This window comes from Colobus angolensis, unplaced genomic scaffold, assembly GCF_000951035.1.
Source record: "Colobus angolensis palliatus isolate OR3802 unplaced genomic scaffold, Cang.pa_1.0 Scaffold34, whole genome shotgun sequence".
In the NCBI taxonomy this organism is placed as follows: domain Eukaryota; kingdom Metazoa; phylum Chordata; class Mammalia; order Primates; family Cercopithecidae; genus Colobus; species Colobus angolensis.
In genome coordinates this window covers 2286193-2309397 of record NW_012116710.1, presented here as the reverse complement: position 1 = coordinate 2309397, position 23205 = coordinate 2286193, and the positions used below count along the sequence as shown (strand labels likewise).

At 44.4% G+C, this 23205-nt stretch overlaps 2 protein-coding genes across 6 annotated transcripts in view; both read right to left on the bottom strand.

Moving 5' to 3' along the window:
• The window catches only part of ATG7 (autophagy related 7), a 144971-nt gene extending 137075 nt beyond the window's left edge, over positions 1-7896 (bottom strand). The window contains exon 1 of the mRNA XM_011952509.1: positions 7702-7896. Coding sequence (XP_011807899.1) covers positions 7702-7808 — 107 coding nt within the window. The 5' untranslated portion in view covers positions 7809-7896. The remainder of the gene's footprint in view (positions 1-7701) is intronic.
• Positions 7897-18036: 10140 nt separating this feature from the next.
• The window catches only part of HRH1 (histamine receptor H1), a 127851-nt gene continuing 122682 nt past the window's right edge, over positions 18037-23205 (bottom strand). For 4 of the 5 annotated variants that reach the window (XM_011952301.1, XM_011952300.1, XM_011952298.1 and 1 more), the window contains one exon: positions 18037-21807. In XM_011952301.1, coding sequence (XP_011807691.1) covers positions 20309-21778 — 1470 coding nt within the window. In that variant the 5' untranslated portion in view covers positions 21779-21807 and the 3' untranslated portion in view covers positions 18037-20308. Of the gene's footprint in view, positions 22043-23205 lie in introns of those variants that run through there. The other variant, XM_011952303.1, reaches the window with a different exon arrangement.

Here is a 23205-nt window from a genome sequence, read left to right as displayed (position 1 = left end):
CCTGTCTCAGGAAGGAATTTAAAAAAAAAGAAAAAAAGGGCCAGGCACAGTGGCTCACGCTGGTAATCCTAGCACTTTGGGAGGCCAAAGCAGGATGATCACTTGAGCCCAGGGATTTAAGACCAGTCTGGGCAACACAGTGAGACCCCATCTCTACAAATAATTTTAAAAAATTATTATGGGGTAGTGGTGTACGCCTGTGGTCCCGACTACTCAGAAGGCTGAGACGGGAGGATCACCTGAGCCCAGGTAATCCAGGCTGCAGTGAGCCATGACTGCACCACTGTATTCCAGCCTGGGCAACAGAGCAAGACCCTGTCTCGAAAAATAAAATTAAATTAAAAAGTCGAATAAAACTCCTAACTGTAAACTATACCAGTCCTACGAAGAGAACCTTCATTTATTCATCCAACAGTTAACAGATGACCGACCTACTTAAATTTAGCTTTGGCAAAAAGCAATTCATTACTCTAAATAAGGAGCCTAAATGGGAAATCATTTCCACAAAGTTTTCTGGCATTTTGTGATTAAAGAAGCTAAGGATGGAAGTATTTTGGCCCGGCTGCTTATAGAATTAATTGAAGCAGAAGTGCTTCCTGGAGTGAGACTGCCCAACCACTCTCCCTCTAGGATTGGACACAGCAAATATCAAGCCAGTGTAGAATTTTTTAAAATGAAGACATGTAGGATATTTTTTTAATGAAGAAATACAGGATTTTTTAAATGAAGAAGTAATTCACTTTAAAGTGAAGAAGTAATTGTAGAAAATAAACAACAGAGGGAGAGAAAAAAGCAAAAAAAAACAAAGCCAGGTGCAGTAGCTCATGCCTGTAATCCCAGCACTTTGGGAGGCCGAGGCGGGCGGATCACGAGGTCAGGAGATCGAGACCATCCTGGCTAACACGGTGAAACCCCATCTCTACTAAAAATACAAAAAATTAGCCGGACGTGGTGGCGGGTGCCTGTAGTCCCCGCTCTCGCACTCGGGAGGTGGAGGCAGGAGAATGGTGTGAACCTGGGAGGTGGAGCTTGCAGTGAGCAGTGATCGCACCACTATACTCCAGTCTGGGCAACACAGCGAGGCTCTGTCTAAAACAAACAAAACAAAAACAAAAAGAACCTGTCTTTAGGGGAAACTAGACACATAGGCCTCTAGTTTCCATAAACCAATCTGATAATGTTAAAAATTATCACACTCTAATTTTTCAGTGTGTGTTTTAGTTTTTTGTCTGTTTGCTTTAGGAGAGCAGGGGAGTTTTTTTCTGTTTGTTTGTTTTTGAGACGGAGTCTCGCTCTGTCGTCCAGGCTGGAGTGCAATGGCGTGATCTCGGCTCACTGCAACCTCTGTCATGCGCCACCACGCCCAGTTAATTTTTGTAATTTTAGTAGGGTTTCGTTATGTTGGCCAGGCTGGTCTCGAACTCCTGACCCCAGGTGATCCACCTGCTTTGGCCTCCCAAAGTGCTAGGATTATAGGAGTGAGCCACCGTGTCCACCATGAGCAGGGGAGTTTTTAATGCTTCAGGGAAAGGATGCTAAAAGTAGAGGTAATGTAATGCAGTCAGGAATCCCGTCTTTAGTCAGATAAACCCAAGTGTGGATTCCACCTCCACCTCCCATTGGCTGAGAAGCCTAGGGCAGGTTAGGGCGGGTTCCTTCATCCCCCTGCACATGGATTTACTCAGGCGTAAGATAAGGACAGGTATACCTACTCCAGAACTTGCTGGGAGGGCTAAATGTTTGTGACGTGCTTGTTACGGTGCCTGGCATACAGCAAGCAGTCAATAAACGGTAGCTGCTGGTAGTTTTTTTTGTCACTGTCCCATATTAGCCAACAATGCCTGACTAATGTGGTTCCTCTTCCCCATGCTCACTATGAAAATTTCCTCTGCCTAAAACACACCTCATTTGAAGCCTACCTCCCTCAAAAGAGCGCTGCAATCACAACAGAGGCTTAATTAAAAGGAAATGGTCAGTCTCCCACTACAGGTCATCAAGAAGTCCAAAAGAACAAGTTCTAAAGGGCAGCGAGCACTCAGTGTCCGATTTCTCTGAGCCCATGTGGGGCCATTCACTTAGCAGAAGTGCCAGAATAACTGCAATTTGGCCCTGAAGTGCCTTCTCTGGGCCAAAATGGAACACATAGAGCAGGCTTCTATTCTCATTTTCCCAGCTGCGGGGCTGCAAGCTCTGGCAGTCATTAAAATAAGCACCAAACCACATGACCAAGTCCCGCTGACAAACAGCATATGTTCTTAGCTGCTGATGTGTAAAAAGGAGGTGGAAATCACCAGGAGTGGGGAGGGGGCTGCTTTGGCATATGGAGCCAATGTACATTTTATAGACAAATGATGCTTCTGCAACCTCATGAGTTTCAGAAACAATCTGCAAGGCTGTTAAATAGGGAGGTTTAAAGCCTTCTCTTCCAAAAGAAGGAAAAAAGTTCTAAACTTAGAAGAAAGAGTAGGCTCTACCGGAAGATGAGAACTCAGGACTCCTACAGGGAAACCAGCTGGGTACGGAAACCTCACTTCCTTTTAAAAGTTGCATTAGAGTCAAGATGTCCCTGAGCCAAACTAACATCTCCACAAGACATCCAGTCATCGAGTCAGCCAAATGGGTCTGTGACTGTGCTTTCAGGTGATTTCTGTGGTAACAGCTGATCACACTGGCAGTTAGGAAAATTGCTATGATGGGTGAGTTGTCCTCCTCACCTCCGAGCCACCTCTCAATCAACGGGATTTCTTCTTCAGTGGGTCAACCAGGGAACAAGCAGTCACATCCACAGTCTTCAAACTCTATCTGTCCTTCTCATTGGTTACTTCCAGGAGCTGTTTTTCTTTTATTTGGGTTTCCTTCTGCTATAATATCCTTCACCTTCACATGCAATCTGGTGTCCATCAGCCTGAGTTTTTGAGAATGGATGCACTGGATACCAGCATTATGGGGTTTGAGAAGCCTACATGGGAGGGATAATGACAGCTGAGAAAATGTGGGAAAGAGGAGAGAGGAAGTAATACTGCCAGGAGGATGGAGGGCAGTGTGCCTCCTTCTGAGTCCTTTTGTTACCTCCACTGATCAACAGTGTTGCCCATTCCTCTGTTCATCTGAGAGACAGTCACCTGGATTCGTCTGAATCACTGTGGAGCCCTATGCCAACCAACAACTAAAATCTATGATGGTTTCCTAAAAGCTGGCTGAGTTATGAAGGCTTGCTTCTAAAAAATAACATCTCTGTGGTTTTCATTTCTGGTGATCTTTAAAGAATCCTAAGAAATGAGAGAGGTACTGAAAAACTGGCTCAAGCAAAGGCCTGATTTCAGATTTTCAAAATGTTTGATCTTTCTTTTTTTCTTTTCTTTTTTTTTTTTTTCCGAGACAGAGTTTCACTCTTGTTGCCCAGGTTGGAGTGCAATGGCATGATCTTGGCTCACTGCAACCTCCACCTCCCACATTCAAGCGATTCTCCTGCCTCAGCCTCCCAAGTAGCTGGGATTACAGGTGCCCATCACTACACCCAGCTAATTTTTTATATTTTTAGTAGAGACAGGGTTTCAGTATATTGGCCAGGCTGGTTTCGAATTCCTGACCTCAGGCGATCCACCTGCCTCAGCCTCCCAAGTACTGGGATTACCGGTGTGAGCCACCGCGCCAGCCTGATTTTTCAAAGATAAGAATAAAGCTGGGTTCTAAAGACCACTGGATGGAAGTTTTGCTCCCAGGAAAGGTCCATATGGGCCACTCTAGCCCACTTAGCACCTTTGTACAATCAGAAAATTACACCCCTGTTTCAAGATTTTACTTCCTTTAGAGAAATGTTGTAATATACTGATTAGGTTAGCTCAAGACGTAGTAGCCTTCTCTGCCACTGTCATTACAAAAATGCACCCACAATACCTACAATATAAATGGAACGCCCTTTGATGTGGCCTCTTGTGCAGTGCACAGCCTGTATAACTGTATGAGGCAGCCCTAAGTCATCACAAGAGGCCAATATGGTTTCTCTAAGAAGAAGTCATGACAGAGTAACTGCATTCCTACCTTGATCAGGGAAGAATCATAGACACAGGACATGCAGGTCTCAGAAATGTCTCTCACAAGGCTGCTCTAGAAATCCCGGTAGACAAGATGAAGATACAGGAATTGAATCCTGATGTAATTAGAGGGATTAAGAACTGGTAAAATAATCTTATTCAAAGGATCTTGGTTACTGAATTAATTAATGTTAATTAGAAAGGAGCTAATAGCAGCAGGTCTTTGGCTTAGTCTCTGGGCCTGTCCAATTTATTTTATTTATTCACATGAATGAATATTTATCAACATTTACTAAGTATTTCATGTGCACTGATCCCTGTGCTGGGGCTAAAAGCAGGGGGAATAGGCAAATAAATAAATATATTCAATATTCTTATTGCCATATTTTACCAATAGCTTGGATAATGATATAGATTTGCTTATCAATTTTATACACGTCATGACACAAGAAGAAACAGGCAATACAAGTGACTAAAATTCAGGATAAAAAAAGACTCCGACCATCTGGAATGGTAGGCCTATTTTAACAAGATTTGAAATTTTATAGCGGTAAATCTAGGGCCCTAAATCTAAGTTCAAGAAAACAATTGGACAAGGCAGATGGTCTACTAGACTGGAAAGAGCACAGGTTCATAAGCCAGAGAGACCTGAGTTCAAATTCTGTCTCTGTTACTTTCTAGCCACACCACCTTGGACACCTCATTCAACTTCTCCGAGTCTGTTTCCTCTTCTGTTAGACAGGGATACCACCTACCGTGCAGAATTATTGTGAGGATTCAACTAGAAAATGTATACATCTGGCCCATAGGAGGCACTCAAAAAGCAGGACTAACATCATATTGTTTACCAATAACATGCCTGGCCAACATGGCGAAACCTGTCTCTACTAAAAACACAAAAAAGGGCCGGGCATGGTGGCAGACGCCTATAATCCCAGCTACTCGGAAGGCTGAAGGTTGAGAATTGCTTGAACCCGGGAGGCGGAGGTTGCAGGAGCTGAGATCACACTACTGCACTCCAGCCTGGGTGATAGAGCAAGACTCTGTCTCAAAAGAAAAGAAATTGGGGTTTCCATTAGTTATTTCTTCAATAAACAGTTACGTTATATACTTGTCTCTGTGCTACATTTCAGGGTTCAATGGCAAAAAAAACTATGGTCCCCACCTTTAAAGAGCTAACAATTTTGAAGCCAAAACAGATGGCAAAACAGAAGAGGAATCAGAGTATAGCAATTTGGAGGTAAAACAAATACAGTGTAGCCTGGTGTTGGTACAGAATGTTACAGGAGGAAGGACATCTAAATTAGACTGATGAGGCAACAGTGTTTCTTATAGAAACCCTTAAGCTAAGGTGTTTTTGTTTGTTTGTTTGTTTGTTTTTGAGATGGAGTCTTGAGACAGTCTTGCTCTGTCACCCAGGCTGGAGTGTGGTGGTGCAATTTCGGCTCACTGCAACCTCTACCTCCTGGGTTCAAGCGTTTCTCCTGCCTCAGCCTCCTGAGTAGCTGGGACTACAGGCACCTGCCAACATGCCTGGCTAATTTTCATATTTTTAGTAGCGACGGGGTTTCACTATGTTGGTTAGGCTGGTCTCGAACTCCTGACCTTGTGATCCGGCCACTTCAGCCTCCCAAAGTGCTGGGATTACCAGTGGAAGCCACCATACTTGACCAAGCCAAGGTTTTGAGACTGTCCTATAGAAACCCTTAAGCCAAGGTGTTAAGAACATCCAAGTAGGTTCTCAACAGGGCCCCTATTGGCATGTTGGATGGGACAATTCTTTTTTGTTTAGAGCTATCCCTGCACATTGCAGAATGTTGAGCATCTCTGGCTCTCTCTCAATAAATGCAGAAATGCCCTCTGGTCAATGTCACAAAACAAAGCAAAATAAAACAGCTCCACAGACTTCCAAACTCGCCGCTGATGGTTGGGAAAGCGGGGGGTAAGGTGGCAGCATTAGCTCCACGCAAGGACCCCTGGATTAGGAGGCTAGAGGCAGGGACTGGGGACTCTCCAGGCAAAGGGAGGAAGCTGACTCAGTTCCACATCATCAACTACAGAAACACCCCATGGCCTCTGCATAAGCTTAGAATTTTCTTGGCCACCTCCACATATCCATCATCTAGTGATTTTCTTTGCTCACTTTTCAAATCACAGCTCAATCATCACTTCTGAGGGAAGCCTTCCCTGACTCCCTCAGCTCCTGATTAGGTTGATCCTCCTATATTCTAGTCCTCAAAAAGCACCAACTACCTCACCTTCATAGCACATACGCAGTTATCCTCCACAGTAGAATAAAAATCCTATGAGAAAGGAACCATGTCAGCTTCTCATTTTCCTGCATTCATCAATGTTTTTCTAGCATCTGACTTAGCACCTCATAGGTGCCCAATAAATACCTGATGACTGAAACGAATAAATGAAAATTCTATGAGAAAGGAACCGTGTCAGCTTCTCATTTTCCCCTATTCATCATTGTTTTTCTAACACCAGTCTTAGCACCTCATAGGTGCCCAATAAATACTTGTTGATGACTGAAACAATAAATGAATGAACCAGGATGGTATGTTTGAGAAAATACAAATGAGTTCTGTTGCAGGAAGTCAGGGACCCCGAACGGAGGGACCGGCTGGAGTGGTGGCAGAGGAACATAAATTGTGAAGATTTCATTTTAATATGGATGTATATCAGTTCCCAAATAATACTTTTATAATTTCTTACATCTGCCTTTACTTCAATCTCAGAACATAAATTGTGAAGATTTCATTTTAATATGGACATTTATGAGTTCCAAAAAATAGTAATTTTATAATTTCTTATGCCTGTCTTTAATCTCTTAATCCTGTTACCTTCATAAATTGAGAATGTACATCACCTCAGGACCACTGTTGTGTTAACTGTACAAACTGATTGTAAAATATGTGTGTTTAAACAATATGAAATCAGTGCACCTTGAAAAAGAACAGAATAACAGCGATTTCCATGGAACAAGGGAAGACAACCATAAGGTTTCACTGCCTACAGGGTTGGGCAGAATACAGCCATATTTTTCCTCTTGCAGAGAGCCTATAAATGAATGTGTAAGTAGGGAAGATATTACTAAGTTCTTTTCCTAGCAAGAAATATTAATAATTAAGACCCTGAGAAAGGAATGCATTCCTGGGGGGAGGTCTATAAATGGTGGCTCTGGGAGTGTCTGTCTCATGCGGTTGAGATAAGAACTGAAATATGCCCTGGTGTCCTGCAGTACCCTCAGGCTTACTAGGATTGGGAAACCCTGCCCTGGTAAATTTGAGGTCAGACTGGTTCTCTGCTCTCGAACCCTGCTTTCTGTTGTTTAAGATGTTTATCAAGATAATATGTGCACTGCTGAACAAAGACCCTTATCAGGAGTTTCTGATTTTGTCCTTGTCCTGTTTCCTCAGAAGCATGTGATCTTTGTTCTCCTTTTTGCCCTCTGAAGCATGTGATCTTTGTGACCTACTCCCTATTCATATACCCCCTCTCCTTTTGAAGTCCTTAATAAAAACCTGCTGGTTTTGCGGCTCAGGTGGGCATCACAGTCCTACCGATATGTGATGTCACCCCCGGAGGCCCAGCTGTAAAACTCCTCTCTTTGTACTCTTTCTTTCTCGGCCGGCTGACACGGAAAATAGAAAGAATCTACGTTGAAATATTGGGGGCACGTTCCCCCAGTAGAGTTCTGTATGGCAGCAAGGAGAGGCATATGGGGCAGAGTAGATGGACCATGCCATAAAAGCAGGCAAAGGCCATATCATGAAGAGTCTTATGTGAAAAGCTATGCCTTTGTATTGCTGCATAGATCTCTATCGTAGTAAAGGCAATCCATAGCAGTGAGGACTGGACTGCTGAGGCAGGGCAACCAGCTGGGAGGCTGTGCAGAAAGACAGGTAGGAAGGGAGGGGGGCCTGAACTGAGGGAGCAAGGGAGGAAATGGAGGAGATGGGTGTCAGGAGATAGCAACAAAATCGAATCTATAGAACTCTGATCAATGCCTGGGCTTGGAAGATGGAAAGGAGGGACAGTACCAGAGGAAGAGTCTGAGATGACTCTCAGGGTTCTGTTTTGGATGACTAAATGGAAGGAGGGGAATTGGCAAGATTTAAGAACAGAGAAAGAATGGCAGGTTCAAAGGGAAGATGAGGAGCTTAGTTTCAGACTTGTTTGAGTTTGAGGGTAGTACTCAGGAGAGATCTGGGCTCATGACACAGAACAGGGGTCATGAGCATATAAATAAGTTTGAAGCTGGGGTTGAGAAGAATACAGTAGAGGGCACAGTCTTGGCAAAAAATGGTATGTGAGGGACAAAAGGGAAGAAAAGAGCCCACAATGGAGGACAAATGACCAGAGAGATAATACAAAGTAGGACTGGGTTTTCCTAAGTGAGGGGCAAGCTCAGCAATGTCAGATGTGCCAAGAAAGATAAGGAAGGAAAAGTAGTCAGGTATTCTGGCTATGTAGAGGTCTGATGACTTTGGGGAGTGGTGGGACGAGAGCAGGATTGTAGCCATGACTTAGGGAAGTAGACGTAGCAACTCTAGATAACTCTTCCAAGAAAGGTGGCTGGGTAAAAGAAGTGTGACAGGGTGCAGCATAGGTTAATTGGAGGGTTTTTGTTTTTTCCAAAACGAGAGTAAACAGAGATTATTTAAATGAGAAGGGTTGATGAAACAGGAAAGAAAATGAACAAATGATGGAACTCAGTTCTTGAGGCAAAGAAGGAGATGGGATCTCAAGCACAAATAGAGGACTTAGTCTTAAACACCATTTCTTTCACAGAATTAGAATAAAAGGCAAAAGGATAGGGTCAGCTAAAGATCAGTTGGTAAAGCATAGAAGAGGAAGTTGAGATGCCTTAATTGATGGCTGCAACTCAGTGGAGCAAAAGTCAAGGTAGGAGGTTGAGGAGAGGAATGAATATGTGGAAGACATAAAGAGAAATGGGCAAGAGACCTGCCTGAGGATATGGGGAGGGCTGAGCCATGCTGAGGGCCTATTTGGTGGCACACTAGTGTAATAGTGTCAAAAGCACAATGTGTCTACTATGGAGCTGGCAGGGCTTTAGGTTACCACAAGGAAAGTGCCGTCTTGCCCTGCATAATTAAGAGTCCTCAAGAAAAGAGAACTTCCTTTCTGTACCACACACTCAGAGGCTGACAAACCCAAGCAAGTTCAAGGATGGTAACTGGGACGAAGGTGTGAGGAAATCCCAGAAGTGATCATTCTGAAGCTGGTCTGAGATGGAGTGAATAGGCTATTCCTCAGTCTGCCAAGATCATGGAAATACATATTGATTACCAATTAACAGAGCAGCACCTCCAGTATTTATTCTCCCTTGATTATACAATCAGGCCTTAATCGCACTGGAGAAGGGTGGGGAGATCAGAAGACAGAAAGAGGAGAGGAAGCGGTGGCTCATGCCTGTAATCCCAGCACTTTGGGAGGCCAAGGCGGGCGGATCACGAGGTCAGGAGATCGAGACCACCTGGCTAACACAGTGAAACACCATCTCTACTAAAAATACAAAACATTGGCCGGGCATGGTGGTGGGTGCCTCTAGTCCCAGCTACTCAGGAGGCTGAGGCAGGAGAATCGCTTAATTCTCTGTGAACCTGGGAGGCGGAGCTTGCAGTGAGCCCAGATCGCGCCACCGCACTCCAGCCTGGGCAACAGAGTGAGACTCTGTCTCAAAAAAAAAAAAAAAAAAAGAGAAGAGGAAGACATTGGTGAACTTCATTTCCATGGGTAGGAGTGGAGACAGAGGCAAATTGACTTCCAAATAAAATACAGAGATCTGGGCTCATGATACAGGGCTAATCAATCAGAGACACTAGTCAAAGAATTTTGTTACTGCTCAATTCCACACAGCAAATTCATTTCTGCCCTCCCGCCACCAGGATACTGATTCTTGTCCCCTTCCTCTGTTTCATCCCATCAGTTACCAAGTCCAGCAAATTCCACCTCCTTAATCTCTCAACTCCTCCCACCCCTCTCCATCTCCAGTCACTGCCTTCATCCAGATCTTCATCCTGATACCTGGATCACTGCAACTGTACCCAACTGGTCCCCTGCTTGTCTTTTTCTGTCCAGTGTAACCACCACACTGCTGCCTGGGTAATTTAAAACACGAGAGGATGTCCCATCTGTTTTAAAATCTTCAGTGTCCTGCTCTCCATCCCTGCCCCCACATTTTAGAGTCCAAACTTCTAGGCCTGGCAATATTAATGACTACTGTTTATTATTTAACATCTACCAGTGCCAAGTGAGTAACATATCACCTCATTCAGTTTTTATTTCCCCTTCTTAGAGATGAGGAAACTGAAGCTTAGAAAGGAAGTGACTTGCCCAGGGTCACAAAACTAGTTCAGCGGCAATGCGAATATTGGCACGCAGCTATCTTGGATCCCAAAGTCTATGTGCTCTTAACATGCTATTGTCCACAGCGTCCTTCATAATGTGGCCAGTGCTTACCTTTCCAGTCACCTCTCAACCTACACCTCCACACTGCCACTCCAGTGAACCACAAGCAGGTTATACATTCTCACCTCTAACCCTTTGCTCATACCACTTCGAACCACTCTTCACCTGCCAAATCTTGTTCATCCTTTAGGTCTTGGCTAACGCAGCATCTCCTCACTGAAACCTTTTTTGATGAGTCAGCCTGACTTATGAGTACCCTAAGTCATCCTCTACCAAACCTCCGCAATAGCTCCATGCCATACCGTTGCTATCTCCTTGACTTAAAAAAAGGTAAACTCTTTGGGGACAGGGATGTGTATCTTACTCATTTTTGTATTCCCAGCTTGCAGTGCAGTGCCAGACACACAGCTGAAGCTCAATAAATGTTTATTCTCTATAATGAGATGCTGGCTGGGAACAGAAAAGGGAACCTATGGTTGAATAATGGAAAGTCCAGTACTCAGCTCTTAAAGGATTTCAAAATCATGTCACATGAGGGCAGGAAGGAGCTGGCCAAGATAAACGGAAGGGGAAGGGGAGATGTTCTAAGCAGCAGAAGCAAACGGCTACAGGTGAGACACACCTGCAAGCAGCTTAACAAGACCGGAGCAGTGTTGGGGGATGGGACAGCAGTTTAGCAACATAAGCCATTCCAAGACTGGCCTTTTTTTTATTCAAGTGTTAGGTCATTTCCTCAGGGAAGCTATCCCTGACCAGCTAGCTTTTATGCTTCCCCCAATTACTCTCTATCCCATGACCCTGTTTCTTTTTGTAGTACGTTTCAGAATTTGAAACACCTACCAACCCTCATTGACAATGCCACCACCGCTGGCACCACCACTATTATTAGAAGGTGCCATGAAACAGGGTTCTTTTTCATCTTATTTTACTGATAGATCACCAGTGCCCACAATAATGCCAGGCACATAACAGGCAAATACGTGTTTCATTCATTCATCCAACAAATATGTATTGAGCATATATAATACGCTAGGCATTGCTCTATATGCTGGGGATATAACAAAACACGACAAAATTTGCTGTCATCGTTAAGTTTACTATCAGCAAATATGTTAAATATGCTTAGCCTAGAGAAGAAGAGGTGAGAAGACGACGACAAACTAGCAACTTTCAATGATGTATGGGGCAATTAAATGCAGGGATGATTCCAAGAGCCTAAAGAAGGAACAGTGAGCTAAGACTACTGAGTAGCTGCTTTCAGCTCAACCTAAGAGTCAGAACTGGGGAAGGACCAAACAGGAGCAACCAGAAGTAGAAAGCTTTCTGTCACTGAAGATATCTGGCCAGTGGGCAGAGGTGTCAGAGAAAAAAATCTAAGTAGACAATGAAAAAGGGAGGCTGGGATCCACAGGTCCCAAACTGGCAGCCACAGATATGACTGGTTACAGTTGAACAGGGTTTTGTAAAAATTGAGTTGCCAATGTTTTTAAAAAACAGAATTACTTGCCTATTTTTAAAAAATGGCATCAGTCGCCAGTGTTTTAAAAATCAGGAAATTGCACGCACGTGCACACACACGCAGTTTGGCTTTTACTTCTCCAACATCATGTACGTTAGTACTGTACTTATAAAATTCATTTCGGTAAAATTAAAAGTTTGACTCTATTTCTGACAAATGTTCTAACACCTGCATTTACCTTACCGGATTGATTCCTATTGTGCATTATTTTCTGACCCCGTAAACAAGGAATCGAGAATCTTCTTTCTCAGAAAGTAAACTTATTTAACCTCCTCACTTAACAAATGACGGAGTATCATTCCCATTTTACAGATGAGGGAAAAGCAGCTTAAAAGAGGAAGGAACGTGCCAGAGACAGCAAAGCCAGACACAGCCAGGCTAGGAATCCAAATGTCCTATCTCCCATGTTCCAACACTGAAGATTCTGAGCATTGCCTACCAAGAGGACAGGAGGGGCTGACTTAGGAAATTAGCACGAGCTTCCTAGTCAGAAGACCCCGGACTGAACCAGTCTGAGGGGACGCGGCTACAGACGAAGGGCGCCAGCCGTAATCAGTGAGTCCCTGGAGGAGGAAGGACCACCCAGAAGCTGGCAGAGGAAGACCCTGAGACCTGCTGTGACCCTCGCCCTCCCTGGCGAGCTCGCCCCTTGACTCCAGGCTTCCAAAACCGGCCCAGCAAGACCCCACTACACCCTCGCCCGCCGCGGCTCACTTACCGCCGCTCAACTTCCGGCAACCACAGCTCTCTCTGAGGCGCGCGCCCCGATGACGCCACGCGGCCCTGCCGGCGCCTGCCACCACGAAGCGGCGCGCGTGCGCAGAGGACCAGAGGCAAGCCGGAGAAATGCGCCCCTAGCACCCGGCTAAGTGGGAGGAACTTGAGCCGTGGGGAGGGCGGGGCATCAGGGGGAGGCGATGGAGAGTGTCTCCCTTACCAGGTGTCGGAATGTCTACATTCCCTTCGGGCTTTTAAGAAAGTGCCCCACGTTCTCTCTTTTGATTTCAGAGGATAACAGGAATGATCACCATGGCCATTCTCCAGGAGAGGCGGCATCAAACGCAGCACAGGGGCCATGAGGGTGGCAGGTGTGGAGAGCCAGGAGATGAGAATTTTAGTAGGAAAAGGCCGGTGAACGTCGACAGTGACCAACCTGCCTTTTCTAAACCAGCCATCATTTTCATAGCTCCTCATTGTCAGTGAGATGAAGTTATTCCCTCTCAATACTTGTTGGTTAGATACTATGCGCGTGTGAAGCACTGGACAGGTGTTGAAGATACAGCAGTGATTATGACAAGTTTTTCTCTATCTGGCCTGTAAGGCCTTTCACAAGTTAACTTTGATATACCACTCTAGACTCATAATCAAGAACGATGACTGCTATTAATTTACTAGCCACCATATTTTTAGGGTTTTACGTCTCTAATCCTCACAAGAGTCCTGAAAGGTATCGCCAAGTTACATATGAAAGAACAGAATCTAAGGAAAGTTAGGTGGCTTGCTGAAAGTTAAAGGGCTTTTGGGCCAGGAACATAATCTGAAGTCTGTTTGATTCTGGCAAATAAGAAAACAAATCCAGACTAAAAAGGATACTTATTAGAAAGGATTACTGCAGGAAGTGGAAGAGGTAAGAGAGAAGGAACTATGCAATAGCAGAGGGAGACTATTGCAATAGAGATCACTCTGACCAAAAAATCCACAGATGTTTCAATAGTTAGGAAAAAAGAGGGTTCCCCCGCCCCCAACACTCCCCAAAGGCAGGTGAACAACGCTTGAAACAACCGCATATGGGAAGTGGGATGAAGAGGTGGCTTGATCAGATATTAGATCAGAGAATGTTTTATCTTGAGACCAACCTATTCTCAGTAGGGGTTGTATGGTAGCTCAAGCTGAGAGTGTGTTAAAGTAAGGAGCCTGGGGAAAGGAAAGAAGCTTAACCCAAGTTTGGTTCACAAGCATTTTTTCCATCTGGTCAATGGAGACAAGCAGCTCTGTAATCATTTATGAGGCAAAGAATGGGAATTCAGAAGGACTGTGTTTGACCTTGCCACAGTAAACAAGGGAGGCAACCATGAGTCATTTAAGTGACATGAGAATGGGTATTTCTTTGTAGTGAACACTTTCTGAAGCACAAAAAGGTTAAGAAAGATTTCTTTTTTTCTCTTTTTATTTATTTATTTTGTTGTGACAGGGTCTCCCTCTGTCACCCAGGATGGAGTACAGTGGAGTGATCATAGCTCACTGCAGGCTCAACCTCCTGAGCTCAAGGGATCGTCCCACTTCAGCCCCCTGAGTAGCTGGGACTACAGGTGCATGCCATCATGCCAGGCTAATTTTTTCATTTTTTGTAGAGACTGGGTCTTGCTATGTTGCCAAGGCTGGTCTTGAACTCCTGGACTCAAGTTACCCTCCCACCTCCACCTCCCAAAGTGCTGGGATCACAAGTGTGAGCCACCTTGCCCAGCAAGAAGGATTTCTTTTTTCTTTTTCTTTTTTTTTGAGATGGAGTTTCGCTCTTGTTGCCCAAACTGGAGTGCAATGGCGCAATCTCGGCTCCCTGCAACCAAACAGTAGGGATGTCACCTCCTATATGAAGGCATACCTCATATGCACCACCTCTAGGCTTTACTCTATTGAGCATATGTGAGCCTAAGTTAAAGTTAGTTCTTTATAAGTTTGACTCCACTGCTGGGTTTTGTGATTTTATAATGAACACCTTTTGGAGCTTCTGCCCAACTCACAGTAATCCTTGCTTCTCTGGGAACTGCTGATTCTCCAGCTATGTTTGTACCACCTGTGCCATCCCAGCCTCCACCCCCTCCAGAGTTGACTGGAGTAAAGCAGACACAGGACGATTCTTTATCCTGAGTTTGGGACTTTTGAACTGATGTTCATAGAGTGGGAATAGGATTAGTTTATGTAGATCATTGGCAGTATCCTAGAGAGGGAGTTTCCTTGAATTCTTAGCTTGAGATTCCTATGGCTGACTTGACTCGAGCCCTCCTCAAGGCAAAGTCATCCAAAGCATCACTAGATTCCACAAAGCATGCCATGCTATGTGGCTTGAACATTTGTCCCCTCCAAAACTCATGTTAAAATTTAATTACCATTGTGATCATATTGGGAGGTGGGATCTTTAAGAGGTGTTTAGGTCATGGGTTTCCACCCTCATGAATGCACTAATGCAGTTATCATGGGAGTGAGTTCTTTACTACAGGAGTGGGATTGCTCCTTTCTGCTCTCTCTTACCCTCTCTTTGCTCTTTCATCATGTAATGATGCATCAGGAAGGTCCTTACCAGATGCCAGCACCTTGATATTACACTTCCCAGCCTCCAGAATTGTGAGCCAATAAATTTCTGTTCATTATAAATTACCCAGTCTGTGATATTCTGTTATGGGAGCACAAAACAGACTAAGACACTCTAGTAACTATTCACAAAGTTGATTTCTGTCACTTGCAAACCTGAAGTAGATCCACAGGGTTGAAATCATGTCTTTCTATCTCAGGTCAGACATTGTCTCCTAATGGCCTAAGAAGTGCTGGAAAAATATTTGTTAATTAACAGATAAGGTCTGGGAATCCAAAATAGATATGGGGACCAGAGCTAATGATTGCTCGGATGACAAATGAGGCTTCCTTGTTAGCAGGAAGATAGGGTGAGGCTAAGGAAGAAGACCTGCCTCAACTGCCTGGAATGGGGTAGGCAGACCACTGGGGCTCCAAGACCATGGAGCATTAAGAAGGATGCAGACCCAGGAGCCTTAAAAAGGCAGAGAATGTTCTCAGACACAGCAGGGTCACGAGGCCCTGTGACACTTACTCACGGCTACAGTGATTCAGGTCAATCCACCTTCATCATTTGTCTTGCATCTCAGTTGAGGAGAGTACATGCTCCCCACAATGAGAACTATATGTCACATCAAGCTAGGCTTTGAAAGCCTTACAAATTGTGGAATGATAAATATTGGCAAATAAGATCTTTAACAGCATGTTTACTTTATTTATTTTATTTTATTCAGAGTCTCTCTTTGTCACCCAGGCTGGAGTGCAGTGACCCAATCTTGGCTCACTACAGCCTCAACTTTCTGGGCTCAAGTGATCCTCCTGCCTCAGCCCCCCAAGTAGTTGGGACTGCAGGTTTGCATCACAGCACCTGGCTAATTTTTGTATTTTTAGTAGAGACAGAGTTTCACCATGGTGCCCAGGCTTGTCTCGAACTCCTGGACTCCAGCCATCTGCCTGCGTCAGCCTCCCAGTGTGCTGGGATTAGAGGCATGAGCCACCATCCCTGGCCAATAGCATGTCTCTATGGCACTTAGGGTGCATAAACAGCCAGGAGCATCCCAGCATCTTTTTCATGCTGAGTTAAGACTATTAAATCCACCTCCTGGAAGTCCATGCAGTGCCCATCTTCAAAAGAGGTCAGAAATTGTCCACAAGTCAAGTAGCCAAATGACCAATTTATTAAATGGACAATTTGCAAGCTCATAGATTTTCTGAATGAACACTTTGCTAACATTACCAATGTATAAGGTTTATAGCAATTTCTATTGAAGGGAAGGGCTTCACAAGCTTTTAAAGATCGATGTGATACTGTGATTGACAGGTTTACATTTTATTTTCAGAGGAGCATTTTAAGGAATTTTCTATTTATCAAAATATAAGGGTGGTTTATTCTGCCTTTGAATATATTTAACATATGAATACATTAATGAAGAATATGTTCCTGAATGTAGATTTTTCTTGATTGTATTAATATTATGCCATTCAGTTTACTTTCTTTTCATTCCCTTTCTCTGCTTCTCTTCTATCTCCCCATGTCTCAGTTTCTCCCTCTGCCTCCTCCTCATATCTTCATCTCTCTGTCTTTTTTTTCCCCCCTTAGAAACAGATTCTTGCTCTGTTGCCCAGGCTGAAATGCAGTGGTGTGATCATAGCTCACTGCAGCCTCCAACTCCTGGGCTCAAGTGATCCTCCCACCTCAGCCTCCCAAAGGGTTGAGATTACCAGCATAGGCCACCATGCCGAGCTCCTCTCTACCTTAGTCTCCTCCTACAATCACTCCCCATCTCTGCCTTTCAGTATCCTCGTCTCCTGCACATCCCTTGCCCTCTCGTCTTCACTGTCCCCCACCTTTTCCCCTTAGTCTTTCCTCTCTGATGCCCTGTCTCACACCCCCATTTCCTCCTATTTTTCCCCGTCACCTGCAGTCTCTTTATTCCTCCTTTCCTGTCTCTCCCTGCAGTAGCAGCAAGCTGGAGGCAAAGACAAATCGAACATTCTTCAATGTGCTGCCATGAAAAAAAACAAAATCACTTACTGCAACTTCACAACCATTGTAGGAAAACGTGATTAGAAACCTCATCCAATATGAATTGTATTAAAGTTTGTGAACAGTTACAAAGAAGTCAATGTTTGGTAAATTGGTAAATTGGGCAATTGGTCATTTGAAGAACTGGCTTGAAGTTAATCAGCCTTAAGCCCATGAAAAGAATCCTGAAGGAGTTTCTGGGTCTGCAAAGTTCTTTCTTAATGATCAAGGTCCCTATAACAGCCTTCTCTTAGGAGGTGCTTATTTTAGTATTTAGGGCAGAAGGCCTGACTTCATCTGGATTTTGTGCAAGCCATCAGCCACTGATGGGATGGGGCTTTCTTAGTGGGCTGGGGCTGACATTTCTGTATCATAGTCTGTTGTCTTTTATACATTCAAAAATTAATTTCCATCGTTCAGACAGGAGTAGGAAGAGCAGACTGATAAAGTGGAAAGGAAGCACATTCCAAAACCAGACCTTGGAGTAGTTCTTCAATCTCTCTAGGCCTCAGTTTGCCTATTTGTAAAGATGGAAATCTCCCTCATGAAGTTGTTGTAAAGGCAACGTTACATAATGGCAACAATACCATTAGATAACATTAGATAACACACAAAGCCTGGCACATGGTATGTGCTCAGCATGTTTTAAAAATGCATAGGAGTGCCCTCTGTATACCAGACACTATGCAAGCACTAGAGACACTGTATACAATAATGCATAGACCTTGTTCCTTAGACTCTGATAATTTATATTTATTGACCATTTATTGTTCTTGTCAGACTCAAATCCAGGTCTCTTTGACTCAGAGGCAGAGTTCACAATCAGTTCTCTCCACTAGTTGCCTCGATTGTTCATGATAAAGAATGGACACTTAGCTACTTGTCCATGTGGAGTGCTCTTTCAGAGTGTTCTTTGGTCCTGAGGGACCCTGAGGAGCAGCTCTCTCATAGGGAGGTCTTCTGAACAATGGTTTCTGACCTGGAAATAGACCAGCTGCAGCTTCTGAAACTGGGATTAAAGTCTCCTAAACTCCCCTAGTTCTGAACAAGAAGTTTGGGGAGTGCAAAGCAAAGTGAGAATGAAGCTTTTTATAAAAAGTAAATCCTTTTGAAAAGACATTTACAAATGTGATCAGAAACCAAAGAGAAACCCCATATCAAACTTTTGTTAACATGTGGTGGTACATTTCAATACATCTTCTTAGTCCAAGAGACTCAGAAAGGTAGAAATAAATAAATCACATACAGTATGCTTTTAAACATCATATTTTAGGTAGGTAAAATATCTCATGTTAACAGATCATGCAAAGAGGAACACAAAATACAAAATATCAGCTTGCTCCATTTGCTATACATATTATGGTTTAGCATCAAGTTTTAAAAATAAATCACAAGCAGATTGCAACATAAACACCAAGTAAAACTATATGTTCCTATGTCTTTGCCAGTTTTTGCTTAACAGGTATGGCTATGAAAGATTACAATGACTTTTTGACAAACGCAACAGAACTCACAGATAAAAATGCACTTGGATCCTTCAAAGCCTCACCTTCTGTAGGTGCACAGGAACTCCATGTCAGCTGTTCGTCTACTCAACATATCATTTTGAGCTGCCACCACTCTTGGGAATACTGTATATGTGTATGTATGCACACTTAAGAGGGCACATTGTTAAAATATTATATTTATTTTTTTTTTTTTGAGACAGAGCCTTGCTCTGTTGCCCAGGCTGGAGTGCAGTGGCATGATCTTGGCTCACTGCAACCTCCACCTCCTGGGTTCAAGCGATTCTCGTGCCTTGGCCTCCTGAGTAACTGGGGCTACAGGCATGCCCCACCATGCCCAGATAATTTTTTAGTTTTAGTATAGACAAGGTTTCGCCATATTGGCCAGACTGGTCTTGAACTCCTGGCCTCAAATGATCTGCCCACCTCGGCCTCCCAACGTGCTGGGATTATAGGCTTGAGCTATGACGCCCAGCCAAGAGGACACATTTTTGCCTTTTGGAGAAAATATGCTACAATAAGTTGGAACCCCAGAGGATTTGTATTCTAACTTTCTCAAATAACTAGCTACGTGACCTTGGGTACCTCTCTTACCTTGCTGCACCTCAATTTGCTCCTCTGCAAACTAGAGTTAGAACATTGCTGGACTTAAATGAGACAAACCTAGTACACCCCTCAAAAAATATGGCATTCTGCCCCCATTCCTTCTTTTAATTTTTAACGTGCAATAATTCAAAAATATTTCATTTCTCTTTCTTTTGAGGACGCCTTTTGCCACCACTTTTTTAATAGCCAAAGGAAATTTGGGGTTAAAGACGATGGGTGTGCAAGCTGCATAATTTTCTATCCACTCTAAACATGTGTGAGTAAGAAATAATAAGGCAGAATTTCCAGAGTGGTTCAGACACTGGTTCTGGAGAAAGCTGTAAAAGAGGCTCAGAAGAGAAGTTTTCTGAGAAGGGGGCCCCCGTGGAACAGCTGTCATGCCTCTCAAGGTGACCCCTGGAAGAGGACAGCAACTATTCGCATGGATAAGGCCTCTGCACAGTCACACAGCTCCATTCCAGGAGGGCTCAAGAGTTCTTTTCAATTCTCCAGTGGAACCCTAGCCACGTGTCCCTTCAGTTGTCAATCATTTGACTTGGAAAGCTTGAATTACAATGAGAGTCTGAGGCTCCCATAGTTCCTGAGGAGCAGGAGAGCTCCATCCAGGTCTAATTCTCTTTTTTTCTTTTTGAACCCAGTTACAAGAAACAGGTCTGATTCTCTTGCAAAGATTCTGCTTCCTCCTCAAAGTTCAATCTCTCTGCTGATCACCACCATCTGCTGTTCTTCTATGGTGCCTAAGAACTTTCCAAACTAGCAAGCCCCTAAGACTGTGGTTTGGATTCCAGAAAGCCCAGGTGCTTGCCTGGCAACACACAGGCCTTCGTCCTCTATTTCCCCTTGTTGGGCATCATAAGAATCGTTTTGTTGCATCCCCTCAGAGCCTCCCTTAGGAGCGAATATGCAGAATTCTCTTGAACGTCTTCTTGAAGTTCTCATTGCACAAGGGGTAGATGAGGGGATTCAGCGTGGAGTTGATATAGCCCAGCCAGATGGTGAACATGTGCAGATGTTCATTGCAACAGCTCTTGCAGAAGGCAATGACCATGAAGAAGATGAAGTAAGGGATCCAGCAGAGGATGAAGGCTGCCATGATAAAACCCAACTGTTTGGCGGCCTTCCTTTCGCGGTTCATGTGCAACCCAGATACATACTGTCTCGAATGTGAGCGGAGCCTCTTCCAAGTAAACTTGATGTAATCCAGGCCTGTGTTAGACCCACTCCTCAATTTGCCTTTGCCTGGTGCTGTCTCTGTGATGGTATCTGAATCTGTTCGAGAGAAAGATTGGCTATCACCTAACGTCTGATCCTCTAGCATCTCACTGGCCTCATGTGTGTTCAGGCCCTGCTCATCTGTCTTGAGCTGGCCATGGCTCTGGTTGACGGCTACATAGTCCCTGCTACTCCCCTCTGCCGCAGTCTGCATCTGCACAATATCAAGTGGAAAGCAGTGGAGTTTGTCCACTTCTCCATCATCCTCTTGGCTGAAGACAACTGGGGATTTCATCTCCTTGGGGGTTTGGGATGGTGACTTCAAGACAGATCCACCACCAGCATCTTTTGGCTTCCTTTTCAGAACCTCCCAGGGAGACTCCTTCCCTGGCTTCTTGGCACCTCCCTTGAGGTTCTCTGGCCTCAGCTTAATTTCTGAGAAGGAAGGGAGGGATCCATTGATGAGCTCCCGGTGCTGGCAGTGTTGTCGTACAGCCTTGTAGATCTTGGCATAGAACCAGAGCATGAGCAAGGTGGGCAGGTAGAAGTTGATGATGGCAGTCATGACCTTGAACCAGGTGACATCATAGAAATCTGTCTCACACTTGTCCTCTCGGCGCACCGAGGTCTGTTGCATGAAGTGATTCCAGCCTAGAATGGGAATAACCCACAGAAAAGAGAGAAACCAGGCCCCCAAAATGGTGGCCGAGGCTTGGGTCTTGGTACGATACTTAAGGTACCTGAGGGGCTGCTGGACAGAGCGGTAGCGATCAATGCACAGGATGAAGACACTGAAAATAGACGCTGTGCTGGCCACATAGTCCATGGAAAGCCAAAAGAGGCAGAGAGGACGGCCCAGTAACCACTTGGACATGAGCAGGTAGAGGATGTTCATAGGCATGACGACAGCACCCACGATCAGGTCCGCCACCGAGAGGCTGACGATGTACAAGTTCCCCACAGTGTGGAGCTTCCGCTCACTCCGTACAGCATACAGCACCAGCAGGTTGAGCCCCACTGTGACCAAGGAGATAGTGCTCAGGACCACCACCAGTGGCATCAGCTGGGGGCTGGCCATAGTGGTCTTGTTCCCCTCACACATCTTGTCTTCTAAGAGGCAGGAGGAATTGGGGAGGGTCATTGGCATAAGAGCAGCCACCAGTTATGGCTCACTCCCTGGGAGAAAAGATAGAAAAAGTAAGGTCAGAGACTTGGGTGATCAGTGGCCACTTAGCAGCATGATGTTCATCAGACTGGAGTTGTATGCTCTTGGGGGTAATAGACACTGCTGGTTGCCTACTCAACAGCCATGTCCCCTTTTCCTTATTCATGCATTCATTCCCTCACTCAACAACTATTTATTGAATTCCTGTCACTCTTCTAGGTATTGAGGATATAGCTGTGAACAAAACAGACAAAAATGTTTGCCCTTACGGAATGTACATTCTAGTGAGAGAGTTGGGCAGAAACAAGGTAAATAAGGAGTTTGTAGAAATCTAATTCTGCACATGTTCTGGGAATGTGGGCTGCATCCTCATGTGTCTAAGTGGAATATGGCAATCTAGTTCCTCTTTACAGTGGCGGATAGAGGAGTGACCATGAGATACCACCATGGCCAAGGAATTGGATAAGGATGTCAAATGGCAGAGGTGGAGTTTTTAGGAACATTCTTCCTTTCTGACAAATGAGCAAAACAAGAAAAATTGTTGCTGCTCACTTGCCTCCTTCTTCCTGACAGGATGTGAGGAAGTGATGTTTGAGGCCATGACACCATCGGGAAAGCCAACAAAATGCCAACCTAAGGCCTAACTGTCACTAAGCTGCTGAGCCAACTCTGGAATCTTCTTCTCCCAGACTTGTTATTATGGGAAATGATTAAATGGGTTTTGTTTTGCTTTGCTTTGCTTTTTTTCTTTTTGCTTACATCACCGTTGTGGGAGTTCTTACTTGCAGCTAAAACCATCCCTAACTGATACAGAGGAGGTTCTAAGGGGACACACCAGAGGCACATAAAGCATGAAATAAATCTAGCATATCTTTTTAGAGGAAAGTTCTCAAGTGAAAAGGGGATTACGTTATTTGGAAAAGTATATTTGTTATTTTACTTTTCTATTTGAAAAACAAACAATTTTTTTAAAAATTACATAAATCATGCCAAGCAATATATAACAAGACCCTTGCTAGTAGGCTGGAAATGGTGGCTTACACCCATAATCCCAGCATTTGGGGAGTCTGAGGTGGGAGGATTGCTTGAGGGCAAGAGTTAAAGGTGGAATGATCACTTGAGGTCAAGAGTTGCAGCCTGGGCAACACAGTGGAATCCCGTCTTTACAATGAAAGTTTTAAAAAATTGGCCCAGCATGATAGCACACACTTATAGTCCTAGCTACTTGGGAGGCTGCAGTGAGCTGTAATCACATCACTGCACTCCAGCTTGGGTGACAGGGCAAGATCCTGTATCTGAAAAACAAAAATAGGCCGGGCGTGGTGGCTCAAGCCTGTAATCCCAGCACTTTGGGAGGCTGAGACGGGTGGATCACGAGGTCAGGAGATCAAGACCATCCTGGCTAACAC